Source organism: Pelodiscus sinensis, chromosome 6 (genome assembly GCF_049634645.1).
Source record: "Pelodiscus sinensis isolate JC-2024 chromosome 6, ASM4963464v1, whole genome shotgun sequence".
In the NCBI taxonomy this organism is placed as follows: Eukaryota; Metazoa; Chordata; order Testudines; family Trionychidae; genus Pelodiscus; species Pelodiscus sinensis.
In genome coordinates this window covers 129,034,780-129,054,784 of record NC_134716.1, presented here as the reverse complement: position 1 = coordinate 129,054,784, position 20,005 = coordinate 129,034,780, and the positions used below count along the sequence as shown (strand labels likewise).

General features: G+C 45.1%; 2 protein-coding genes across 8 annotated transcripts in view; both read right to left on the bottom strand.

The window, feature by feature from the left end:
• Positions 1–20,005, bottom strand: part of UNC13B (unc-13 homolog B) — a 341,091-nt gene that overhangs the window by 190,257 nt on the left and 130,829 nt on the right. For 6 of the 7 annotated variants that reach the window (XM_075932833.1, XM_075932834.1, XM_075932839.1 and 3 more), the window contains 3 exons: positions 17,042–17,167; positions 5,455–5,793; positions 1,755–1,845 (listed from right to left, as the gene is read on the bottom strand). In XM_075932833.1, the coding sequence (XP_075788948.1) occupies positions 1,755–1,845; positions 5,455–5,793; positions 17,042–17,167 (556 nt within the window). The remainder of the gene's footprint in view (positions 1–1,754; positions 1,846–5,454; positions 5,794–17,041; positions 17,168–20,005) is intronic. The other variant, XM_075932838.1, reaches the window with a different exon arrangement.
• On the bottom strand, positions 5,800–17,032 carry LOC142830011 (uncharacterized). Its single transcript, XM_075932832.1, has one exon. The coding sequence runs from the start codon at positions 15,804–15,806 to the stop codon at positions 7,395–7,397; it is 8,412 nt and encodes a 2,803-aa protein (XP_075788947.1). The 5' UTR covers positions 15,807–17,032; the 3' UTR covers positions 5,800–7,394.

Genomic DNA, 20,005 nt, shown 5'->3' with positions numbered 1-20,005 from the left:
TTCACAACATACTGCAAAACTTTGTAGCCATCAAAAATTAACATCTCCTTCTCTGACTCATAACGCTGTAGGATGCGTGCACAACACTCACATGAGAGCTCATCTCTTCAAGGTGGGAGGCTACAGTGTTAATCACATATGGAGCCTTCTATCGCTGGGTTACTGGTTCAAATGCCTACACAGGTGATTAGCAATCCAAAGTGAGTTATCCAATTAAATACATGCAAAAGGAATTTGCCAGCTCAGATCAATGCATAATGGAGATGCGGCTACTCTACCAAAACCAGAATTGTAATCATTGGCCATGAGCATGTCTACCGATCAGATCAGCAGAACATCTTGGAAGTGATACAGATACTGAATTTGCCGCTGTCATCTGAGAGCGGTCATTCCACATGTGGACAGAGATGTAGGGGAATCTCTGTGGCAGTAGGCACAGGCACTACAATTCATTTAATTGTCTGATGATAATTTCATCATGTTCTCCATACTCTTTTGCAGAACTCAGGAAGGTTTTATTTTGCATGCAGAAAGTATACGCCTTCTGACATTAAACCAGAACTTCCTTCCTTCTCAATACCTGTCTAACGAGCCCTGCCCCTTGTGCCCCTAACATCTGACACCCATCCTGCATCCATTTCTCCAGTCGCAAACATAAGCCTACTTCATTGACCTTAAACTAGTAAAAGCGCCATCATTTGATGCATTGTCGATCTCAAGACTAGGGGGAAAGGGATCCTGATTGTGACTAGGATGAGCCTAAGACAGAACTGTGAACAAGACAAACAGCGCTTTTGGCTCCCATGACACATACTTGAAACAAATCCAAAAAAAAGGAAGGAAGAAAGGAAATGGGAACAAAATCTGGTACTCGACTGGATCCCATGCAGGACGTTATTGCACAGCTGTCAAACCTTCAAGCAGGCAGATATCATCGTAACACCCATACTATTACAAAGCAGACGGGGGAAGACAACGTAAAAAAGGGAAGACATGAAAGTGTGTGCTTCTGCTAGCAGGCAACAGCTTACCATCTGTAGAAACTGAACACACCATATAGTCTCTGTGACTGGACACAGGATAAAAGTGTGTAAAACTCACACTGAAAACTGTTGGTATGCTCTTCATATCAGAATAGCCCATGTGCAGAAGAAAACCTCCCAGACGGTTCCTTTTTAACTTCTCAACGTTAACAAAACCTTAACATTGGCAGAGAAGTCAGGTTACACCCCCATTAACAGCTATTCAAGATTTACAAAATGCCTGATGCAAAGCTTCTCAAGAAATAATACTGCATTGCAAGAGAAACGGTTCTACTGAGCCAACAAGAAATTCTGATACAGGTTTGAAAAACACATGCAGTCTGAACTGTGAACTGGTCACAGTAAATAAAGTTTTTCCAGCCCCAAATTATCTAGCAGCCACATCTATTGGCACCAAATAAATGTTATACAAATTAGAAAGCGCTTTCATAGATTCTGCATCTTTTTTCTGACTGTTCAGTTCCAGGTCTGTGTTAAAACATTTTCTGAAATGTCCAGCTACTAAACTATCGGTTCTACCAAAGCATTTGTTTTAAGTGAGTCTAACACTAACTGTCTCCGTGAAATACACAGATTCAAGCTTTTCATGGTGTGACCTTTTGCGAGTAGAAATTAAACCATGAAGTGTTCCACCAAATGAGTCTCTGGCCTTCAATCCAAAACATTAGCAAGCACAGAAAAGGAATAAAGCTAAGAAACATGTAACCTTACCTCCTGAAGCCGTAGTCGTATTTTGTTAATGGCTCGGAGCCAGTGAGATCTTGCTGGAGAAAATGGTGGAGGCTCATCGTCATCCAGGTACCTGGAAACACAAGAACAATTTTAGAAACAGAAAAACCATGAAGTGAAACTGTCTCGTTCAAGGAGTGGTACAGAGCAAAGGCAATTATAGCTCAAGAGGCACATGAACATCCAGCACATCCGAAAGCCACACACAAACCCGAAGCTACTCCTGTAAAGGAGATGCCAATCTAGAGCAATTAGGCATTGAACTGAAATGTGGGACAGAGGAATTCCTAGCTTTGTAATGGGATAAACCAACTACAGGTTGGACCTCCCTCATCCGGCACCCTCGGGACCTGACTGTTCCTGAACGAGGGGATTTGCCGGACCAGGGGATGTCCCTCCCATCATGGCCCATGCTGCCGCCAGCTAGAGCTCCAGCCTGGCCCCACTGCTGCCTGCCCAACAGTGGCTCCCTGGGCTGGAGCTCCAGAGCTGCGCGGCCGGGGGCCAGAGCTGTGCGGCGGGGGCCAGAACTGCGTGGCCACCGCTGCCAGTTCCCCCCTACTGACTGGCTGCAGAGGCCACACCAGCCTGCTGCACCACCTACCCTCTGTGCCCCACTCAACACTGGGCTCCTGGGTGGGTGGCCGCCTTCTCTCCCCCCCAGCCAGACCTTCCTATACCTGGCCTCTGCAGTCCAGGAACATCTGTGGTCCGTTGCCAGACCAGTGAGTTCTGGTTAAGGAGGGGTACAATCTGTATTCTGAACCTTGGTGACTTACAAGATAAACTTCTTCCTGGTCTTTTCTGGGAGAAATTCCCCACATGAGGGAAAGAAATATTTTTGCATCTTAAAAAAAAGAAACCGTCTAAGGTAGTTAGAAATCTGAAATGTTGAATCAGAACCGGGAAAAGGGGTAGGGGGAGGCGTTCGTGGTGACAGATGCATTATAAATGCCACCCGTCACGGGACGGCCGCAAGCACCAGCCCTGCAAGGTATGCACTCCTCTGTCCTCCACACATTCCGGTTGATAATACATCTCTACAACCACCCACCACACTGCTTGTGTCCTAATCCAGCCTTTGTACATTTCCCCTTCACCCGGTGAGCACTAAGGGGAAGGCACCGGGTCTCTACCTGACCCGACAGCACCAGACCCGTCACAACGGACAAATGTAAGCAAACAGTTATTTCTGGGGAAAGAATCTTGCTCCTTTGAAATACGGATGCAGGATCAAGTCTGACGAGGGTGAAGAGTTCAGTGCTCTCTTTTTCACCTGCCATTTTGTTCCAAAATGGTGAGGGCTTTCTAGATTTCTGATGTAAGGGCTTGTCTACACAAAAATTGCACCCATTTAACTACTAGAATAAAGATGCTTATAGTTCATTCTTGTTCCTGGAGTCGCAGGTTCTTTTCTCAACATCTGCTCTGACCACTCATAACACACGCCAGAGAACTCCCCAAAATAATTCCTAGAGCAGAGCTCCTACACAGATATTCAGTCTGGATTTAAAATGTGTCAATGACAGAGACTCCACCTCAGCCCTGGGTAAGTTGTTCCAATGGTTCGTTTCTCTCACAGTTAACAATTTACATGTTATTTCTAGAATGAAGTTATTTAGCTTTAACTTCCAGTTGTTGCACCATGTTAAACCATCTCTGTAGCTGATGAAGTTTGTTTTACCCGTGAAAGATTGTGCCCAAATAAATGTTAGCCCCTCCCCTGCCCTGCCCCTCCTCAACCCCCAGCTCTGACTCCAGCACCTGCCACGGCCACCCCCTGCCCTGAAGGACCTGGGCAGTGCCAGGTATGTCTTCTAGTTCAAAATAAAACTATTGGAAACAGATACTGTGTTTACCTGTCAGTGTATAGTTGTGATATAGTGGGGATTGTGTTCACTGTTTGCTTTATTATGCTGAGTGTGCTCTGGGTGTGTGTGGGGAACGGGGTGTGCGTGCACGCGCACGGGATGGGATCTTTGGGTCAGACTGCCTGAGGGAGGCACATAGGGAATGGCCCAGGCCGTTCTGTCACCTGATCCTAAGAGGAAGATGCAGCCAGTGATGGTCATAACATCTTGGGCCCGGGAAGCAGGACACAAGAGGTTGTGGAGCGGCCTAGAGGGCTGGGACCAGTTGCTGGGTGTGGGTGTGGGTGTTGGTTTTCTCGGCTGGCTTGGGGGGCTGGGCAGCCCCAAGGGTCTAGTTTGGCTCCGGGCCCCTCTGACCCCAAGATGGATTGTACTGATGGCTCCTGGTCCCTATATCAACAAGTCCATGCTACGCTGTGTCCCTGTCAATGAATAAACCTTATGTTCTGCTTGCCGGCTGAGCGTCACGATTGGCTGCGGATGGGGGTGCAGGGCTCAGCTGGACAAAACCCTGGCTGGGATCATTGAGTTGGGGTTGGTCCTGCTTTGGGCAGGGGGCTGGACTCAACCTCCTGAGATCTCCAGGATTCTATGACTTCCCCACACTCCGTGACAATAGTATAGTAATATTGGTAAGTAAATCCGTGTGCGCGTGAAATTTCAGTTTGTACTGACTTCACTAGTGCTTTTATGTAGCTTGTTTTAAAAGCAGGCGAATATCTAGTGTGTCCTGCCAGTTGAGAGCTCCTCAGCTAGAGAGCAGAGCAATTGGAATTACATCATCATTGAAAACCAACACCGAGGATGCTCATGACGCAGGGATTTTATAGGCGATCAACGGCACATTTCTGCATCAGTAAGCGTACATCACCAACATAATCCATCAGTAATCATCTACTTCTAATGGTATAAATAATCGAATGAGCTACTCTTCAGCTTTCCTGTAGGACCAGACACTTGTTCAGAGCTGTGCTGACTGCAAATGGTCAGAAGTTGTTTAACTTCCCAAATGCATGTCGTATCTAACCACCAGATGTGCTCAGCTGCTAGTACTGAACCCTGAAGTCCCGGTTAAGGTTCCATGTTCATGCGCAAGTTGGATACAGCTGAAAGCTTTTTGGAGCGGGATGTCACTCGTGCTGCATGCAATATAAAGGTGGGGAAACGCACAAGGTTTGCCCCTTAACTTCTCACTTCCGTCCCTTTGGGCTTTGGATGCAGCGTGTCCTGCCACGCCGTGCACTGCCACTAAACAGGCTTTGCTTGCTAATATGGGGATCCCCTCCTGGCACGCCCACGGGCGAGCAATGCAGACTGGAGAATCACTGCAAATGACTTGCTAGGTCCCTGAAGGGCAGCACTGGCACTTCTACCATGCACTAAATACAGTTCAATTTTCCCAAACATCTGTCACCGAGTGCCGGGATACCTATCAGAATACAGCACATCCACGTGAGTAACTGGCTGTCAGGGCAGAGCTTAAGATGCCAACATTGCAGCCTTGCTTCCAACTTGGCATTCAACAGAGGCTATCAATAGCAACAGTAAAATGACCACTTCTCTGATTTTAATGGAGCTTGCCTATCTCCTAGAACTGGAAGGGACCTTGAAAGGTCATCAGTCCAGTCCCCTGCCTTCACAGCAGGACCAAGTAACACCCCTGATGAATTTTTGCCCCAAATGGCCTTTGCAAGGATTGAACTCACAACCCTGGGTTTAGCAGGCCAATGCTCAAACCACTGAGCTACCCCTTCCCTCTGTAAGCTCCCACCTCTCCAGGGCTTTATTCTGACACTGGCCACACCCCTTACCTCTCCGGCCGCTCTGCTGAGAGATCCTGGGGCTTCTCCAGTGGGGGGGTTAATCTGGATGCACAACGATCTTGAGATTTCACGTCTGTCTCACTGATCTTTTCCTTCTCTGTTGTTCCATCGCGCTGCTCCCGGGGCCCCTCCTGCTCGCCTTGCCACTCCTGCCCCTCCTTCGGATAGCTGCCAGCACTCTGGGAGGAATGGCTTGACTCCACATCCCGGTGCTCATCCTCCTGCTCAGAGCCGTGGGCACTTTCATGGTAATGGTCCAGCTCACTCAGCTGAGAGCTTCCCTGACTGATGCTGCACGAGGAGCCGTACCTGCTACTGCCAGCAGGACTAAGAGGGAATCAGAGAGAAACAAGTCAACACACACTGGCATGGAGGAAACATGCAAAACAAACGGAAGTTTAGTGACTAACAATCTACGTGGAAGTTAGAAGCCTACAAATTTAGTGCAAGCTTTGCTATATTCTAGCATGCTCGAAATGTATTATCAGGCCATGGTACCTAACCACTGTGACCCATGAACTAATCAAAACGACATCATCAAGTCAGCATAAGCCTACTTATCGGTGCCTATTAGTACACTAAGAACAATGCTCATCCCAGCAATATGCTTGTCCCCTGTGCTAGAGTAATTCAAGCCACGGTTGACAATGAAGGGATTCCAATCCACCCAAGAATAGAAATGGGCATATGGAAGTTCGTTCAGCTTCTACTATTTTGCAAGTATTTCCTGCTTCTTGTTAATTTTATTGCTGCCAGAGTCTGTAGCAAGGAAGACGACAGCTCTTTCTTACAAAAGGAGCTCGTGCATCTCAAACCTCCCAAGCTCTTTGGAAAGCAATGATTCCATATAAAAACATTAGGACATTTGGGGATGGAAATTTCATAGGCAAAGTCTGGAAAGTCCATGTTAAAACTTCCCTCAGAAATTATTACTCCAACATCTGATGCACATGTGTGTGCATAACAAAACTATCACCTAATACAGAGGGATGTTTTGACCTTAACATCAATTATAGTCACTTTGGGAAGAGGTTTGGCATTGTCTTACATATGCTACATTGATTACTGGAATTTGGTGCTGGATTGGCAGTGCTGGAGTCTGATTTCTTCTGTTCATGGCATAGTTAACAGCAAGGATGTATGGGGGAGACAGTTTCTCTTTCAGTACCTACAAATGTGAATTTAGCAAATCTCCACCATGTGAGAGAGAGGGGCAATTACAATCTGGAATGCACACAGGACAAAACGGGGTCATGAACTACTGCAAACCTTACTCAGTAGCATCATTCATTGCTTCAAGTAGGCAGATTTTGTACGGATTTTAACAAAATCTCAACCTCACAGTTTAACCTGTAATACCTTCATTGCCACCTTTGGAAATGTTAAAAAGTGTGAAAAATTTGAAAGCACTCTAAATATATCTATAATTATTAGAATGGCAAATTAAGCTTAACAGATTTTAAAACCTAATAACCATTTTAAAAATAACCTTGTTTTCTAGGCACGACACAGTATTATCTCTTATTACAAATGCTTCTTCAGGGAATACTAAATAGTCTCACTCAACTTGTAAGCAAAACCATTCGGTACGTACCAGGCTTATCACACAAGGCATTAAGTTATGAAAGACTAATGAAAGTAACACTCAAAACATCTCATTCACTGGCACAGGACGTAAAAAGGAGCACATAAGCAAACTAATGACATTCTTGCAGAAACACAAGAGCAGAGGTGGTGGAGAAAAGACACACAAGCACTTGGTGTTAATCTAGTGACCACACACAGCATCCTGTAAAGCCAATACCAGGAACGCTGCAAACAACGGATCATAAATAGGTATGACACTGAACTAAGACCAGTAACACAAAGACTGAGGTCTACTGCTAGGGCACTTGCATTATAAATGGTCAATGGCTTGAAACCATTTATTATGCTTCTTTTGCAACTGGCCTTCTCCGACTGGATGGTTCCGTGCCATTCCCCTCTGCTGCCTGCGAGCCATGATGTAGTGCTCCTGTGTCAGGACAAGAGCCAAGAGCCTCCTGCTGACATGAGATCTCTCCTGGGGGTTCTTCCGCACAAGGCGGACGTGAGAATTTACTGCAAAGTTCGCTTTGCTGATGTTCAGACTCTTCGGCGATTCTGCCTTTTAACGGTTCGCTGGACACACCCACAGGGCCAGTTCCCGGTGGCCCTTCAGAAAGCTCCACATTCACCCTGTCAGGTTGCTCAGCAGAGCAACTCGATTCCGTGCTTGGATCGCCTCGTTGATTCGCCACAACAGATTCTGAATTCTCATCTGCACCGACTGCTTCCAGCACCTTTACGTGTGGCTTGGATAAAACCTGCGGTGGCACATCCGGTTCCCGTTTGACAGAGGTCTCCTTCTCTTTTTGCCAAGGAAATGAAAAATCTAACTTCTTCCCAAACACTGCCCCCTGGACACCATCTGGCCTGGTCACTTTTTCTTCATTCCCTCCTTCAAACAACGTTGAAGAAAACCTCTTAAAACTGTGCATGAGGCCTGGCTCTGCTGCAGTTTTACTTGCAGAAGGTGGCTGTTGTGAAAAGAAGGATCCAAATGGCTTTCCACTCTCAGAAGACGACATGAAATTGAATTTGGACAAAGTAGGTATAGCTGGTATTTCAAACAGAGACTTACTACTACTTGCATCTGTAGGGACATGAGCCGGCTTATGCTGTTTATTCAATTTGCTTTTGGAGCTAGGTCCTCCTGCGGTCATTTCATTCATTGTGACCTGCTCTTTCGGCTCAGCAGGAATGTTTAGTTCCAGTGGAAGTGTCCTAGTCACATCTGGCTGGTCCAAACTAACATTGGTCTCATCAGCTGGAGGCCTGGGTTCTGTTCCAAGGGTTCCGTTCACATCTGATGGGTAGGCATCAACACCTGCCTGATCCCCGGGAGCGATTACCCCCATTTCCAGAGCAGTACTCAGATCCGACTGGCACTCATTTACACCTGCCTCGTCAGTTAGAGCTCGGGGTTCCAGTCCAAGCACACTGTTACGGTCAGCATGGGAGAAGTTAACCTCTGCCTTGGTGGGAGCGGTTAGCTCTTCTGCTACGTGTGTACTGCCCACTTCTGAGTGGCACAAACTCAGATCTATCTGGTCAGCTGTCGTTGTCTGTTCTGTACCAATTGCACTATCCAAGTCTGAACGGCACAGGTCAGCATCCCCCGGCTCCATGGAGGGCTGCAAATCAGCACTCAATTGATGGACTTCAGGGATCTGTTCTTCGCCTGCAAGCAACATTTCAGGTGCATTCTCTTGAGTGGTTTCAATTCTTTGATTTTCTCCAGTCTCTTTTGACACACTAGAATCTTTTGCGGTGCTCTCTTGTGACTCTGACGTGTACGTTTCCTTCAGAGACGCAGTGGTCTTTATTTCAGACACTGCGGATGTGGCTATTTCTTCTAGCTTTTCGGAATCTTTTCCAGGAGTTGGCCCTATCGTGTTTTCTGCAGTATTACTTTGAGATTTGGCGGTGGGTTTCAAAACAACCTCTTCCTTTGGGGTTTCTTTTGCACCTTTGAAAATGCCCAAGAGATCATTTGTGAAAGTTGGAGCTGGTCCGCTTGGCAGAGAGGAAAGACTAAAAAAGGAGGGGCTTTTCTTTTGAGCGCTCGGAGCAGCTGGAGGTTGAGATTGGGAGAACAAGCCAGATAAACTTCGAGGCGATTTCACTTTGGTCATAAAGCTTGAAAACATTTCCACTGAAGAATCCAGTACCGATTTGTCACTCTCATGTTCTTTAGGTTTGCTTTGCAAATTAGATGTTTCTGGCATTTTTGAGAAAGACTTTGATTCCTGTGCCTGTTTTAATGTAACTCCTGAGGTGTGCCCAGGTAAATTATATTTGGGTACATTCAATTTTTCTTCTGAAACAACCTCCCTTGATACACTGTTGGTAGCATTTAAGTTATTTAAATTAGTGAGGTTGATTTTTTCATCTGGGACTGAACTGCCACCCCCGTTGTCAGAAGTCTGTCCTTTTGAACGTGAAGAGTCCTCCTCAGCTGCCGAAGGTGAAATGGGTTCTTCCTCTCCGGTGTGTTCTGAGAGATGTGCTTTTGGCTCCTGAAACTCTGCAGGAAAGGGCTCACCGTCTGCATGTAACTTAGAAACTTCAAGCCCAGGATCAGAAGCAGCTGGCTCTGTGACAGCATCCACATCAGTCTGAGAAAGCGTCTCTACAGCACTCTTCTGGCTTACCTCAGCAACGCCTTCTACTGAACGCTCTGCCGCTGGAACATTTGCCTCATTCGCACGGCCGGGAAAGTTGTTCCGGGTCTCTTGTCGGCCAACCTTTGGCTTCACAATGCCAGGACCCTCTTTCTTACTGCCCAGGCCTGGCTGCGTGGTCACTCTGATACTCGAGTCAACAGAAACGCTTTGCTTCATCAATGGCTTAGCGGTCGCTTGCTGAGCACGTTTTACATTTTCCTTCTCTGGAGAAGCTGGTGGTTTTTCATCCAGCAAAGAGGTCAGATTGAAGAAACTGAAGCTGGAACTACTCTGAGTCACGTTTTTCTTGACAGTAGGACCAGTCGAAAAGAAGGAGGGAAGCTTGAATAACCCTTCTGTTTCTAGCTGCTCAGCAGTACGATGATTAGTAGCGGGTACTGAGGATGTAGCGGTCTCTGATCCACTGAAGAACGAGAATAAACCTCTGGTGGATGGTTGCGCTGGTTGTGGTTTTGAAGCAGTGGCATTTGAAAAACCAAAAGGCAAACTACACTGTGGGTCTCTAGATGTCTGATCTGGCTTGCTTTGTGTCACTTTATCAGGCACACCACCGGTAAGATTGTCTCCTGGTTGCGTTGGCATAATCGCTGGTGCATTGCCACCTTGAACAGGGGGCTCTCTCAGCTGACCCATTTTGGGTCCTCTGTGTACCACTGGCTTGTGCAATGCATTCTGGGAGGCTTTGCTATCATTCTTCTCTTCTGCCTTTCTGCTTGGTTGCTCAATGTGTATACTATGACTCGGGGAGGTCTGTTTGTTCAGAGCCTCTGTTCTAACCTCTCCCACAGCAGCAGAAGAGAAGGATTGCATACCACTGTGCTGTCCGCCTGACTTCCCAGATTTCTCTCTGAACTCAACTGGGACTCTAGTGTCGGGTTTTGGTAGAACAGCGGTACCTGCCGATGGTTGAGAGGACACCGAATCCCCTTTAAAGATATCTCCCAGGGATCCAAACAGGGATGAAATGCCTGAGGTCTCCTTTCTCTCCTGAGGTGTTTTATTGTTTTCATTTTTTCCCAGATTTGATGGCAATTGAGGTCCTTTGTTTACCTGTGTTTTAAAGAAATCAAAAAATCCCGAAGTCTGATTTTTATCAGCTGCTGAACTTCCCGAAGAATCTTCTCCTAAACTAAAGAGTTTCAGAGCACTTTTAAATAGAGTTTCCTCTGGCTCCATGGATGACTGGTTCTGATTTGGCTGAGATTTGTGCTCCTCACTGCTTACTTGGGGTCCAAGATTATTTGAAACTGGACTTGTCTTAATGATTTTATCTGCTCTAGTTGGCTCGCTATCAGGAGTACTTTGGCTTAACTGAGAAGGGGATTTTTTTAACCCCTGCTTTTTCACAGGGATGGTTTTTGTCTGATTTAACTCATGCTTTTCATTTCTAATAGATTTATGAAATTCTATTGCACTATTTCTCCCCAATTCAGGCTCAGTGGGAGTCTTTTGCCAAGTTTGTATATCATCCCCTAATTTTGACGCCAATGATACATCATTTCTATTTTCAGATAATTCTGCCCGTATACCTGTTTTCTTCGTAGTAGAATCCTCTGAAGAGTCCATGTCAGACCCTGAAACCTTTCCAATAAGACCACCCAATGCAGAAAATAAAGATGTGACTTTGTTCACTGGTGTGTTTTTTTCTTCTGACGTCTTTTTTACTTCTGTCCAACTTTCAGCAGATGCAGGTTGTCCATCTGTTTTATTAGAGGACTGAAACAGATGGAAACCAAAAAAGCCTGATGAGCCACTCTCAGAAGTTGTTACAGGGATGGTTTGGTCCGATTGCTTGAAGTCAGGCTCTTTACTTAACACCCAACTAGAATTCACTTTGGAATGCGTTCTAAGATCAAGGGTTAGCGGAGGTTCTTCAGAATAATACCCAGTTTCCTCTTCAGGCCTAAAATCCACTTTGAGTTTTTGAAGTTTATAACCTGAAAAATCTAATGGCTGCTCTCTTTGGTAATAAATAGACTCTTCAAACATTTGTGAAAAGGTCTCCAAATTCATGTTCATTAGCTGATCACTTCTTTGCAGGGCTACAGACAAATCAAGGGGCTTATTTATAAGGTAATTATCTAACTGCTCCTCTTCAGCAAACCAGAACAGCTCACCTTCACTGCCAAGAGGGACTTTGAAACCACAAACTGCAATCATGTTATCTTCCAACATTGTCCTTGGAAGTGAGTCCATCTGAAAGTTGTAGTTCCAATATTCCTGGTGCGAGTATTCTTCGGGTGTACATATATAGACATACTGGCCTGTAGGATCAGTGAGCAGCGAGTAGACATACTGACCGTCACTGTACATATAGTATCCACAGTCACCATCTTCTGATGGCCACCATACACCATGCTCAAGCAGCGTTAGCCAGTGCTCGTATTCCTGATTATATACTGAATACACAAAACTTTCATCCATACTTATAGACTCTTGGTCGATCAAAGTCCACATAGTCCCATCACAACCAGATGAGTAACTCAAGTCCATAGGCAATTCTTCTAATGAGCAGTGGCAGTCTGTTTCAAAAAGTGGAAGATTACTGCCATTTCCACCAAGAGAACTAGTGGCCCACTGATCACTGTCTTCTGAACAGGCTTCTTGAAACATTAACTGATCAAAGGATTCACGTGACATTACGCTTAAATCTATACTCTCTCGGTCACAATTCGCATTTGTTCTCCAGTCCATAATATTTGCATTCCCATCCTTCTTGCATAGATTCATTACTGTATCATTTGACACAGACCAGTCTGAAAACTCAGTATGCAGATCAAAGTTCTGGTTTAAGACATACGCTGGTAGTGCTACTTCCCGAGTGTTGGCAGAAAATTCTTCCATGTCATACTCCCATTCAAAGCTAGAACGGCTTCTTGTTTCTTCAAACATTGGATACTGCTCTGGTATGTTATAGGCTTTACCATTCAACAAAGAAAAATTAAGAAATTCATTCGATCCTTCATTTAAGAGAGTCTGATACATTTTAAACTCTGTATCTTGGATAGGGACTTGCCTACCAATTACAGATTTCCCAGATAAGTCTTGTACCTTCTGTTGAGAATACAGATCATTTTGAGATGCAGAGCACCCATGGTAAGGGATTCGGTATTCCTCTGTTTTGTTTACTATTATGTTGGATAAATGATCACTAGTTCTAGAAAATGCAGTCCCTTTTGTATCATGCGATTTTTCTTTTGGTTTGAATATGAAACTTTTAAAAAAGCTGGAAGTTTCTTGTTTTTCCATAGTGGTAGCTTGAGGATCTGAAGTTGTGTCTGAACTACTTGCTTTTTTCTCTAATTGAGGCTCCTCATTTCTATCAAAAAACTTCATGAGGCCTACTGAATTTGATTTTACCTTGTCTTGCTTACTGTCAGACACATCTTCATTGGAAGCAAATTTAAATATCCCAGAAAACAATCCAGGTGAGCTGTTTTTCTGGTTGTCACTTTCATTTTTAACATTCAACTCTTGCCTATTGGGAATCTTTTCAGAAGAAGGAAGCCAAAAACGTCCAGAAAGCAAACCTGCTTGTGGGATTTTCTTTTTTGTATCATCCGTGGTTTTAAGATTGCTCACTCCGTCAGAAGAGATAGATTTTATATCTGTTGTATTGAACCCCGCTGGTCTAGTCATATCCTGTTTTATAGGTCTATTCTTTTCCTGAGCATTCACAGACCCATACTCTGAGTGTGCACCTTTAAATGTGGCTGAGGCACTTGGACTTCTACTTTCCTGTGCACATGAATTATTTTCCTTATTCATGTTTTTTACTCTTATCAGTTCTTCTTTATGGTTTAGTATATTTGGAACTGAAGTAGATTTTAATGAGCAACATTTGACATTTCCTGAATAACTATTGTTGTGTTCATCTTTAACTGCTGAAGTTATGTCACTAAAACTCTGACTGGTTTGATTTTTTGAAGCAACTAGGTTTTCTGCAGAAGCAAATTTAAACCAAGAAGGAAAGGTGCTTCCTTTCTCTTTTGCATTCTGTTGCTTGTCTGAAAAACCCAAGCCACTAAAAAAAGGAATCTGTAATTTACCAGTAAATGGGAAGGAATGTTCATTCATGGAACTGTTTTGTCTTACATCATCTTCAGATCTGTGGCCTTTTGAGAATCCAGATGAGGTTTCTTTTTGCACAGATTCTGCAGAAGGAAGCAATAACTGGCTGAAGGATTTTTTGAGTGGCCTGAAAAAGCTATCAGCTCTACCTTGCTCTGTAGGTTGTGACTGATCCTCCGCTTTTCTTCCACTTTGCCTGTTTTCTAATTCATTACCTGTAGGGCATGGATTTCCTGAAATGTTTATGCACTCTTCAACAGTCACCTCAGGCTGATGTGCCACATGATGAAAATCTGAAGTCTTCTGTGGCCCACCCTGCTGCTTGGATCCTATTAGACCCTCAAAATTGGCTTTCAGGCTAAGGGAACTGACAGAGCTTGTAAGTTTACCAAAGATGGAAGACACAGAATTGCTGCTGCTAGTGTTAACTTCTGCGTCATTTTTAGTTTCATTCTGGTTAGTTTCAGGCACACTGCTAGTGGTTGTGTTCTCTCCAGAGGACTTCATGCTTTTGGGTGTCTCACGAGCATTTGAGAGATGTGTTTCTTCCTTGGTTTGCTCCTCTTTCAGGATTACTTTTTTTGGTACTTCTTTTTCAGAGAAGATCTTTAAAGGGTTAAACATACCTAAAACGGAATTCATAACTGAATGTTGATTCTGAGGGGAAGGCTGCTGGCTCGCGGTGGTATTTTCTGAGGGGTCCTGAAGACACGGCACTGTAGAAGTTATACGGTCTCTCTCTGTGGCTTCTGTTACACTGAAGTTTGCATCACACACAACTTTGTCACTAGTGGTCTGGGATGGGAATAATGAATGTAGGGAAAAAATTACAGCAGCCTTATTTTCCACTTTCCCTTCAGGGGCTAAGTGGTCAGGTTTAGGTTTGCTAGAAAATATCTTGGCGATTCCACCCTCTGATGGGCTTAGAGCTTCTGGTGTCTCTGGTGCAGAAGACACAAGCTTTTCCACGGAGGCTGTGAGGTGCTTTGTACTTGAGCCTACCTTCTCAGTGAAAGAACTGAACAAGGAATTTACGGTGTTCTTCACTCCTGACAGGTCGGGCAGAGATTCAGATTTGCCTTTGCTGCTCTCTCGGTCCTCCATCACAGCAGGCTTTGCCTGATCAGGGTGTGCTAACTTCTCTCTCGAATTATCAGCATTCTCCTGCTGGAGTGATGCACACTCGGAATTTTTTTCTGCTTTTGGGAGAGAACCAAATTTGCTAATCTCTTCTTCTTTCTCAGCCAAGTATTCAGATACAGTGTCTACCAGACACTGCAGTTCATCCATCGCGTCGACGTATTCCTCACTGGGCTCCTCAACTGGAGAGAGCATCAAGTCTTGCACTGGGGAGCTATACCTGCTGCCCCTCGTCCTGTGCTTTGGGTCCCACTTAGCCTTTTGCAAGGGGGGCAAGGAACGCTCAGTACAGTTATCTGTGAAGCGGCCCGGATGCCAGCTATTGGGCTTGCCCCATGTTTGTGCAAGTCTGGCTAATTCTTCCATTTCGTCGTCTGAAGCGGGTGAATGCTGAAGCTCCTCAGAAGCGCTGCTGTCCAATTCTTCCAGGTCATCCAGTAGCACAAAGGTATTGGCTGCTTGTTCTGCACTGGTTACGTCCTTGCTGCCAAAGGGAACGGACCCATCAGAGTCATGCTTTGCCAGCCGCTTGCTGGGCCACTTGCCACTTTTCACCAGGAGGCCATTTTTGTACGGACGTAACACTGAGTGCGCAGGCAGCTGCTCTTTATTTTCAATCCTGGCATGGTTATATTTTTCACTGCCTTCACATATTGGGAACACAGTGCTAGGTTCAGACCTAGTTGCTATACCATTAAAAGAGATTGTTTTGTCCACAGGAAAGTGTAGACTTCCGTTATAATGCACATTTCTTTGCTCACTCTCTTCAAAATGTTTGTATCTTAGTTTCTTTTTCCTTCTCCTATCTATTGTATCGTATTCCTGAGGGTATCCAGGAATATCTGAAGTTCCTGGCTCCATATTCTGGCAGAATCTTGATCTTTCAGAGTGATTGAAATTCTCCTTTTTGGAGAGAGTTTGGGTTTTCTTTACATTTGTTTTCTGACAGTTCCTATTTCTATTACTTTCTTCTAGGAATTCCTCTATTAGCAGTTTTCCTAGCTCTTCATAGTTACTTTCCCACTCTTCCTCTCCAACTTCAGAATCAAATGGAATTATCCTGACCACGTCACTTCTAACTAGAGAGCCTTGTCTGACAGACAAAAGACAAAAAAAAAGGAGAGGAGGCAGAAAAAAGGAGGAAAAAGTAGAGGAAGAAAAAAAAATTAAAAACGCAAGTTTTCAAAGGACAGTTTAAATGAGACTACCAGAAGAATAGTGAATTAAATACATCAACAAAAATATATATAAAACATGGACTACATTCAAATGGAGGTAAATAAGGAAAGATTATCATCTACTAAGAACATATAATATTTCTTAAATCAAGGGATCGAAAGTTACAACAACAGTCTGCAAGGTGAAAGAGCTCCATAATGGTTTGACACAGATCTTCTACAAAAATTATGGAATCTCTGTTTGAAGTACAACAGGTATTGGTGAAAAATAATAATAAAGCAGCTTCAGATACATTTTGGTATATTGAGAGGATAGTGTTATATTTTAAGGAATGCTAGAACAGTTCATTGCATTTTCACTCTGATATCAAGCACTGCAGATTTTATTAATATTAGGCAAGTTTGTGTTAATCCAAAAGATGATCATTTCCTTAACGTGAATCCCATTTTGTGAAAATGGAAAAGAGCTACTGTAATTTTTTATAGGTGACATTTAAAGCCAGTGATGAGGAGACAGTTTTACAGAGCTACCACCAAATTAGGATCGCTCCTAGGGCCAGACCCTACCTTTGGATCCAATGCCGCAGTTGAACGCAATGGGAACCATGTGAAAGTGTGAGGAAAGTGCGTAGACTTTACAGTAATAATCAGAACTTTTAGGCCTCAAGGGAATAGGCCTGTTTTGATGTGGGAAGTTTAAGAGTTTTTCCTCTACTATATACAAATGTTACATTACACTAAGAAGAAACCAACTGGAGTACCACACCTAGAATGCAAACAAGCAATGACATCAGCCCATCATTACGCTACGACAGTTTGGAAACACAGTGAAGGCATGCAAACAGTGAATGTCAGCTGCAGTACATCACAAGATGACATCAAAACAGCCACATCAAGGAGATGAGACACACAACCCACCTATCGGGCAAATCTAGAGACTGCCTGCTTTCTAGCGAGTACTGGCGGCTTGTCATTTGGCTAGACTCAGATGCAGATCCTACGTCAGATGGGCCACTCACAGTGGAATCTAGGCTATCATATCGCCTTGAAAGTAAATAGAGTAAGAGCAGGGAGACAGGGAAGACAAAGTTACAAAATGATTCCAAACTCAATATCGCAAATAACATTCCAACTGAAAAAGCCCCACAGATAAGAAGTCTGCTACTCACAATTACATTGGCTACTGGAACTAAAATATGGGCTTGTCTGAGAAAGAGCAAAGGAAAGATGTTAGGCAGGCCAGAGTAGAGGGAAACGAAAACCCACGTCCTCATGGTAAAGAGCCACAATCACCCTGATTAGGGGTCCAAATTATGGTCATAAAAAGGGAAGATTTCATGCAGCATTTCTAGAGAGGTTTTAAGTTTTAAAAATAGATTCCTAGAAAAAAATCCCCTTGGGACACATAGACAAGGTGGTGACCTACATAGCATCAAAAGAGTTGTCAGATGGAGATACTGCGGACAGATTCAGCTCACCTTTCATGAAGGTACTGCTGGACCTGAACAGGCTGATCAAGTCCTGTCATCAGATTCACTTGGCTTTACACTCATGAAATGTAATAACTGAAGAAACCGTGAGGTACCTGCTCTGTAACTGTATTGCACCTCAGGGGCTGTGCCAAACACACAGGTGTCTGATTTTTCCCCTAGCTGTACCTGTCGGGGACGTACTGGCCCCTCAGACTACAGGAGAGCAGCGCTGTTCTAACCCGGCTCAGTTCCTCCCCATGGGAGAAGGGTTGACAGCTGATGCAGAGGGGTTGGAGGGCGGGCCGAGTACACAGCTGCACCCATCTCACTCCACAACACTCAAGTCGCTCGTTTTTCTTAGGTGGTTGCAGACACGTATCCCACTCCGGTGACTCCAAAGTAATACAGCTCGGAGCTGGGATTTGTGTTCACTAGGGTAACGACTGCAGTTTCCACTGTGAACGTAGAATGTAACTGGAGAGAATCTTTCCCATCAAATAAACCTGAGCTTCCTTCCTAGCTAAACCTGTGGCTATTGGTAGGCTCCAAGAACAATATCCAGTGGAGACAAAAAAACTCCTACATTTATACTGAATGGCTGTTAATCCAAGTGGAATTAAAATTCGTGGGATGACTGACCGTACCATGCCAAGGACATATGCAGAGAAGACCAAGTAGCAGCCCTATGAATATCCACTGTGGGAACATCCCTGAGGAAAGCCACAGAAGTGACTTGGGCTTTTGCTGAATAAGCCAAACACATCTGAGGAAGTGGTCCGCTAGCAACGGCATGCCAAACGGATGCAGGAAGCAATCCAGGTGGTCCTGTCAGTGCTGACACGGCCTCACCTCTCATGCGAGAGAGTCCCGAGAGAGTACGAAGAAACCAGGAGACTGGGTAAAGGGCTCAGACTTGCCAAGGCAAAAGCCAGTGCTCTGTGAGCATCTAAGGGGCACAAACATGCCTCACCCCTGACAGAAGGCACCTGCAGGGAGAAGGCTAGAAGACATTTAAATGAAATCTCAATGATACTTTAGTTGGGAAGCGAGGGTGCAGCTATATAGCTGCTTTGTCCTTGAAAAACCAGTCGCACCTCTGAAATCCAGCACTCTCTGGTCCGGCAACATCAGTGATCCAGCAGGACCATGGATGCTCCTGGACCAGAGAGTCCGGAGCCTAATGACAGGAGGACCAGCAGCCCGGCCATATCTGCTGTCAGCAGTGCTGGAGGAGCCCCACAGCAGTGCTGGGGCTGGGGTCACAGAACCCATGGAACCGGGGGCTGGAGAATCCCAGCCACCTATGGCAGCTGGACGCTGGTGCATGCGGCAGTACGGGGCTAGGGAACCTTAGCCGCCCACGCAGTGCAGTGCCAAAGAAGTCGGCCACCCGCAGCAGCGTGGAGCCACGGAAACCGGGCCATCCATGACAGCACGAGGCCAGTGCCAGGGCCAGAGAACCCCGGCCTCCCATGGCAGCCCAGAGCCGGTGGGGCAGCGGCAGCACGATGGACACCCCAACTGGGGAGGGAGTAGAGGGACCAAAGGCAGGAGGCCAGCTGGCTCCAGGCAGGTGGCAGGGGATACCTCCCCTGGGTCCAGCAAACACTGTCATTTGGGACAGGTCAAGACTCGATGGTGCCAGACCAGGGAGGTCCAACCGAGAGTTCAAAGATGCCAAAGTTTTAGCTATAAGGTAGCCAATATTCTGGCGTAGGTGAGGCAAAATACAAGGGGTCACTGATGGATGTTAAAACTGTTGAGGGCTGACGAAAGTATCAAGTCCTGGATCAGAGGAAGGAAGGAAATTATTCCTCGAAGAAATCGAATAACCATGGGAATAGAGAAAAACTGGTCACCTCGTCTTAACAAAGACACGTTAGAACTAGAAAAGGTAGAGAGAAGGGCAACAAAAATGATTAGAGATTAAGACTGGGATTGTACATTTTAGACAAGAGATGATTAACGGGGACTATGAGGAAGGTATATAAAATTGTGACTGGTATAGAGTGTTATTTACTCTGCGCACAACCACTGAGGTTCCCATAAAACTAACAGGCAGCAGGCTTAAAACGAACATGAGGAAATGCTTCCTCACACAATGCAGAGTCAGCCTGAGGGGGCAGGGATGCTGTGAAGGCCACAAGTATAACTGTCAAGTATCAGAGGGGTAGCCGTGTTAGTCTGAATCTGCAAAAGCGGCGAGGAGTCCTGTGGCACCTTATTAGGAATACGATTCTACAAGGTCTCAGATATTAGGAATGGCAACATACAAAAACCTGTAGGGGAACACTTCAGTCTCCCTGGACACACAATTGCAGATCTAAAGGTAGCCATCCTGCAGCAAAAAAACTTCAGGACCAGACTTCAAAGAGAAACTGCTGAGCTACAGTTCATCTTCAAGTTCGAC

What these genes read in the sequence shown, in the direction of transcription:
- LOC142830011 (XM_075932832.1), bottom strand. Translation starts at nt 15,806, where the DNA reads ATGGAGCCAGGAACTTCAGATATTCCTGGATACCCTCAGGAATACGAT.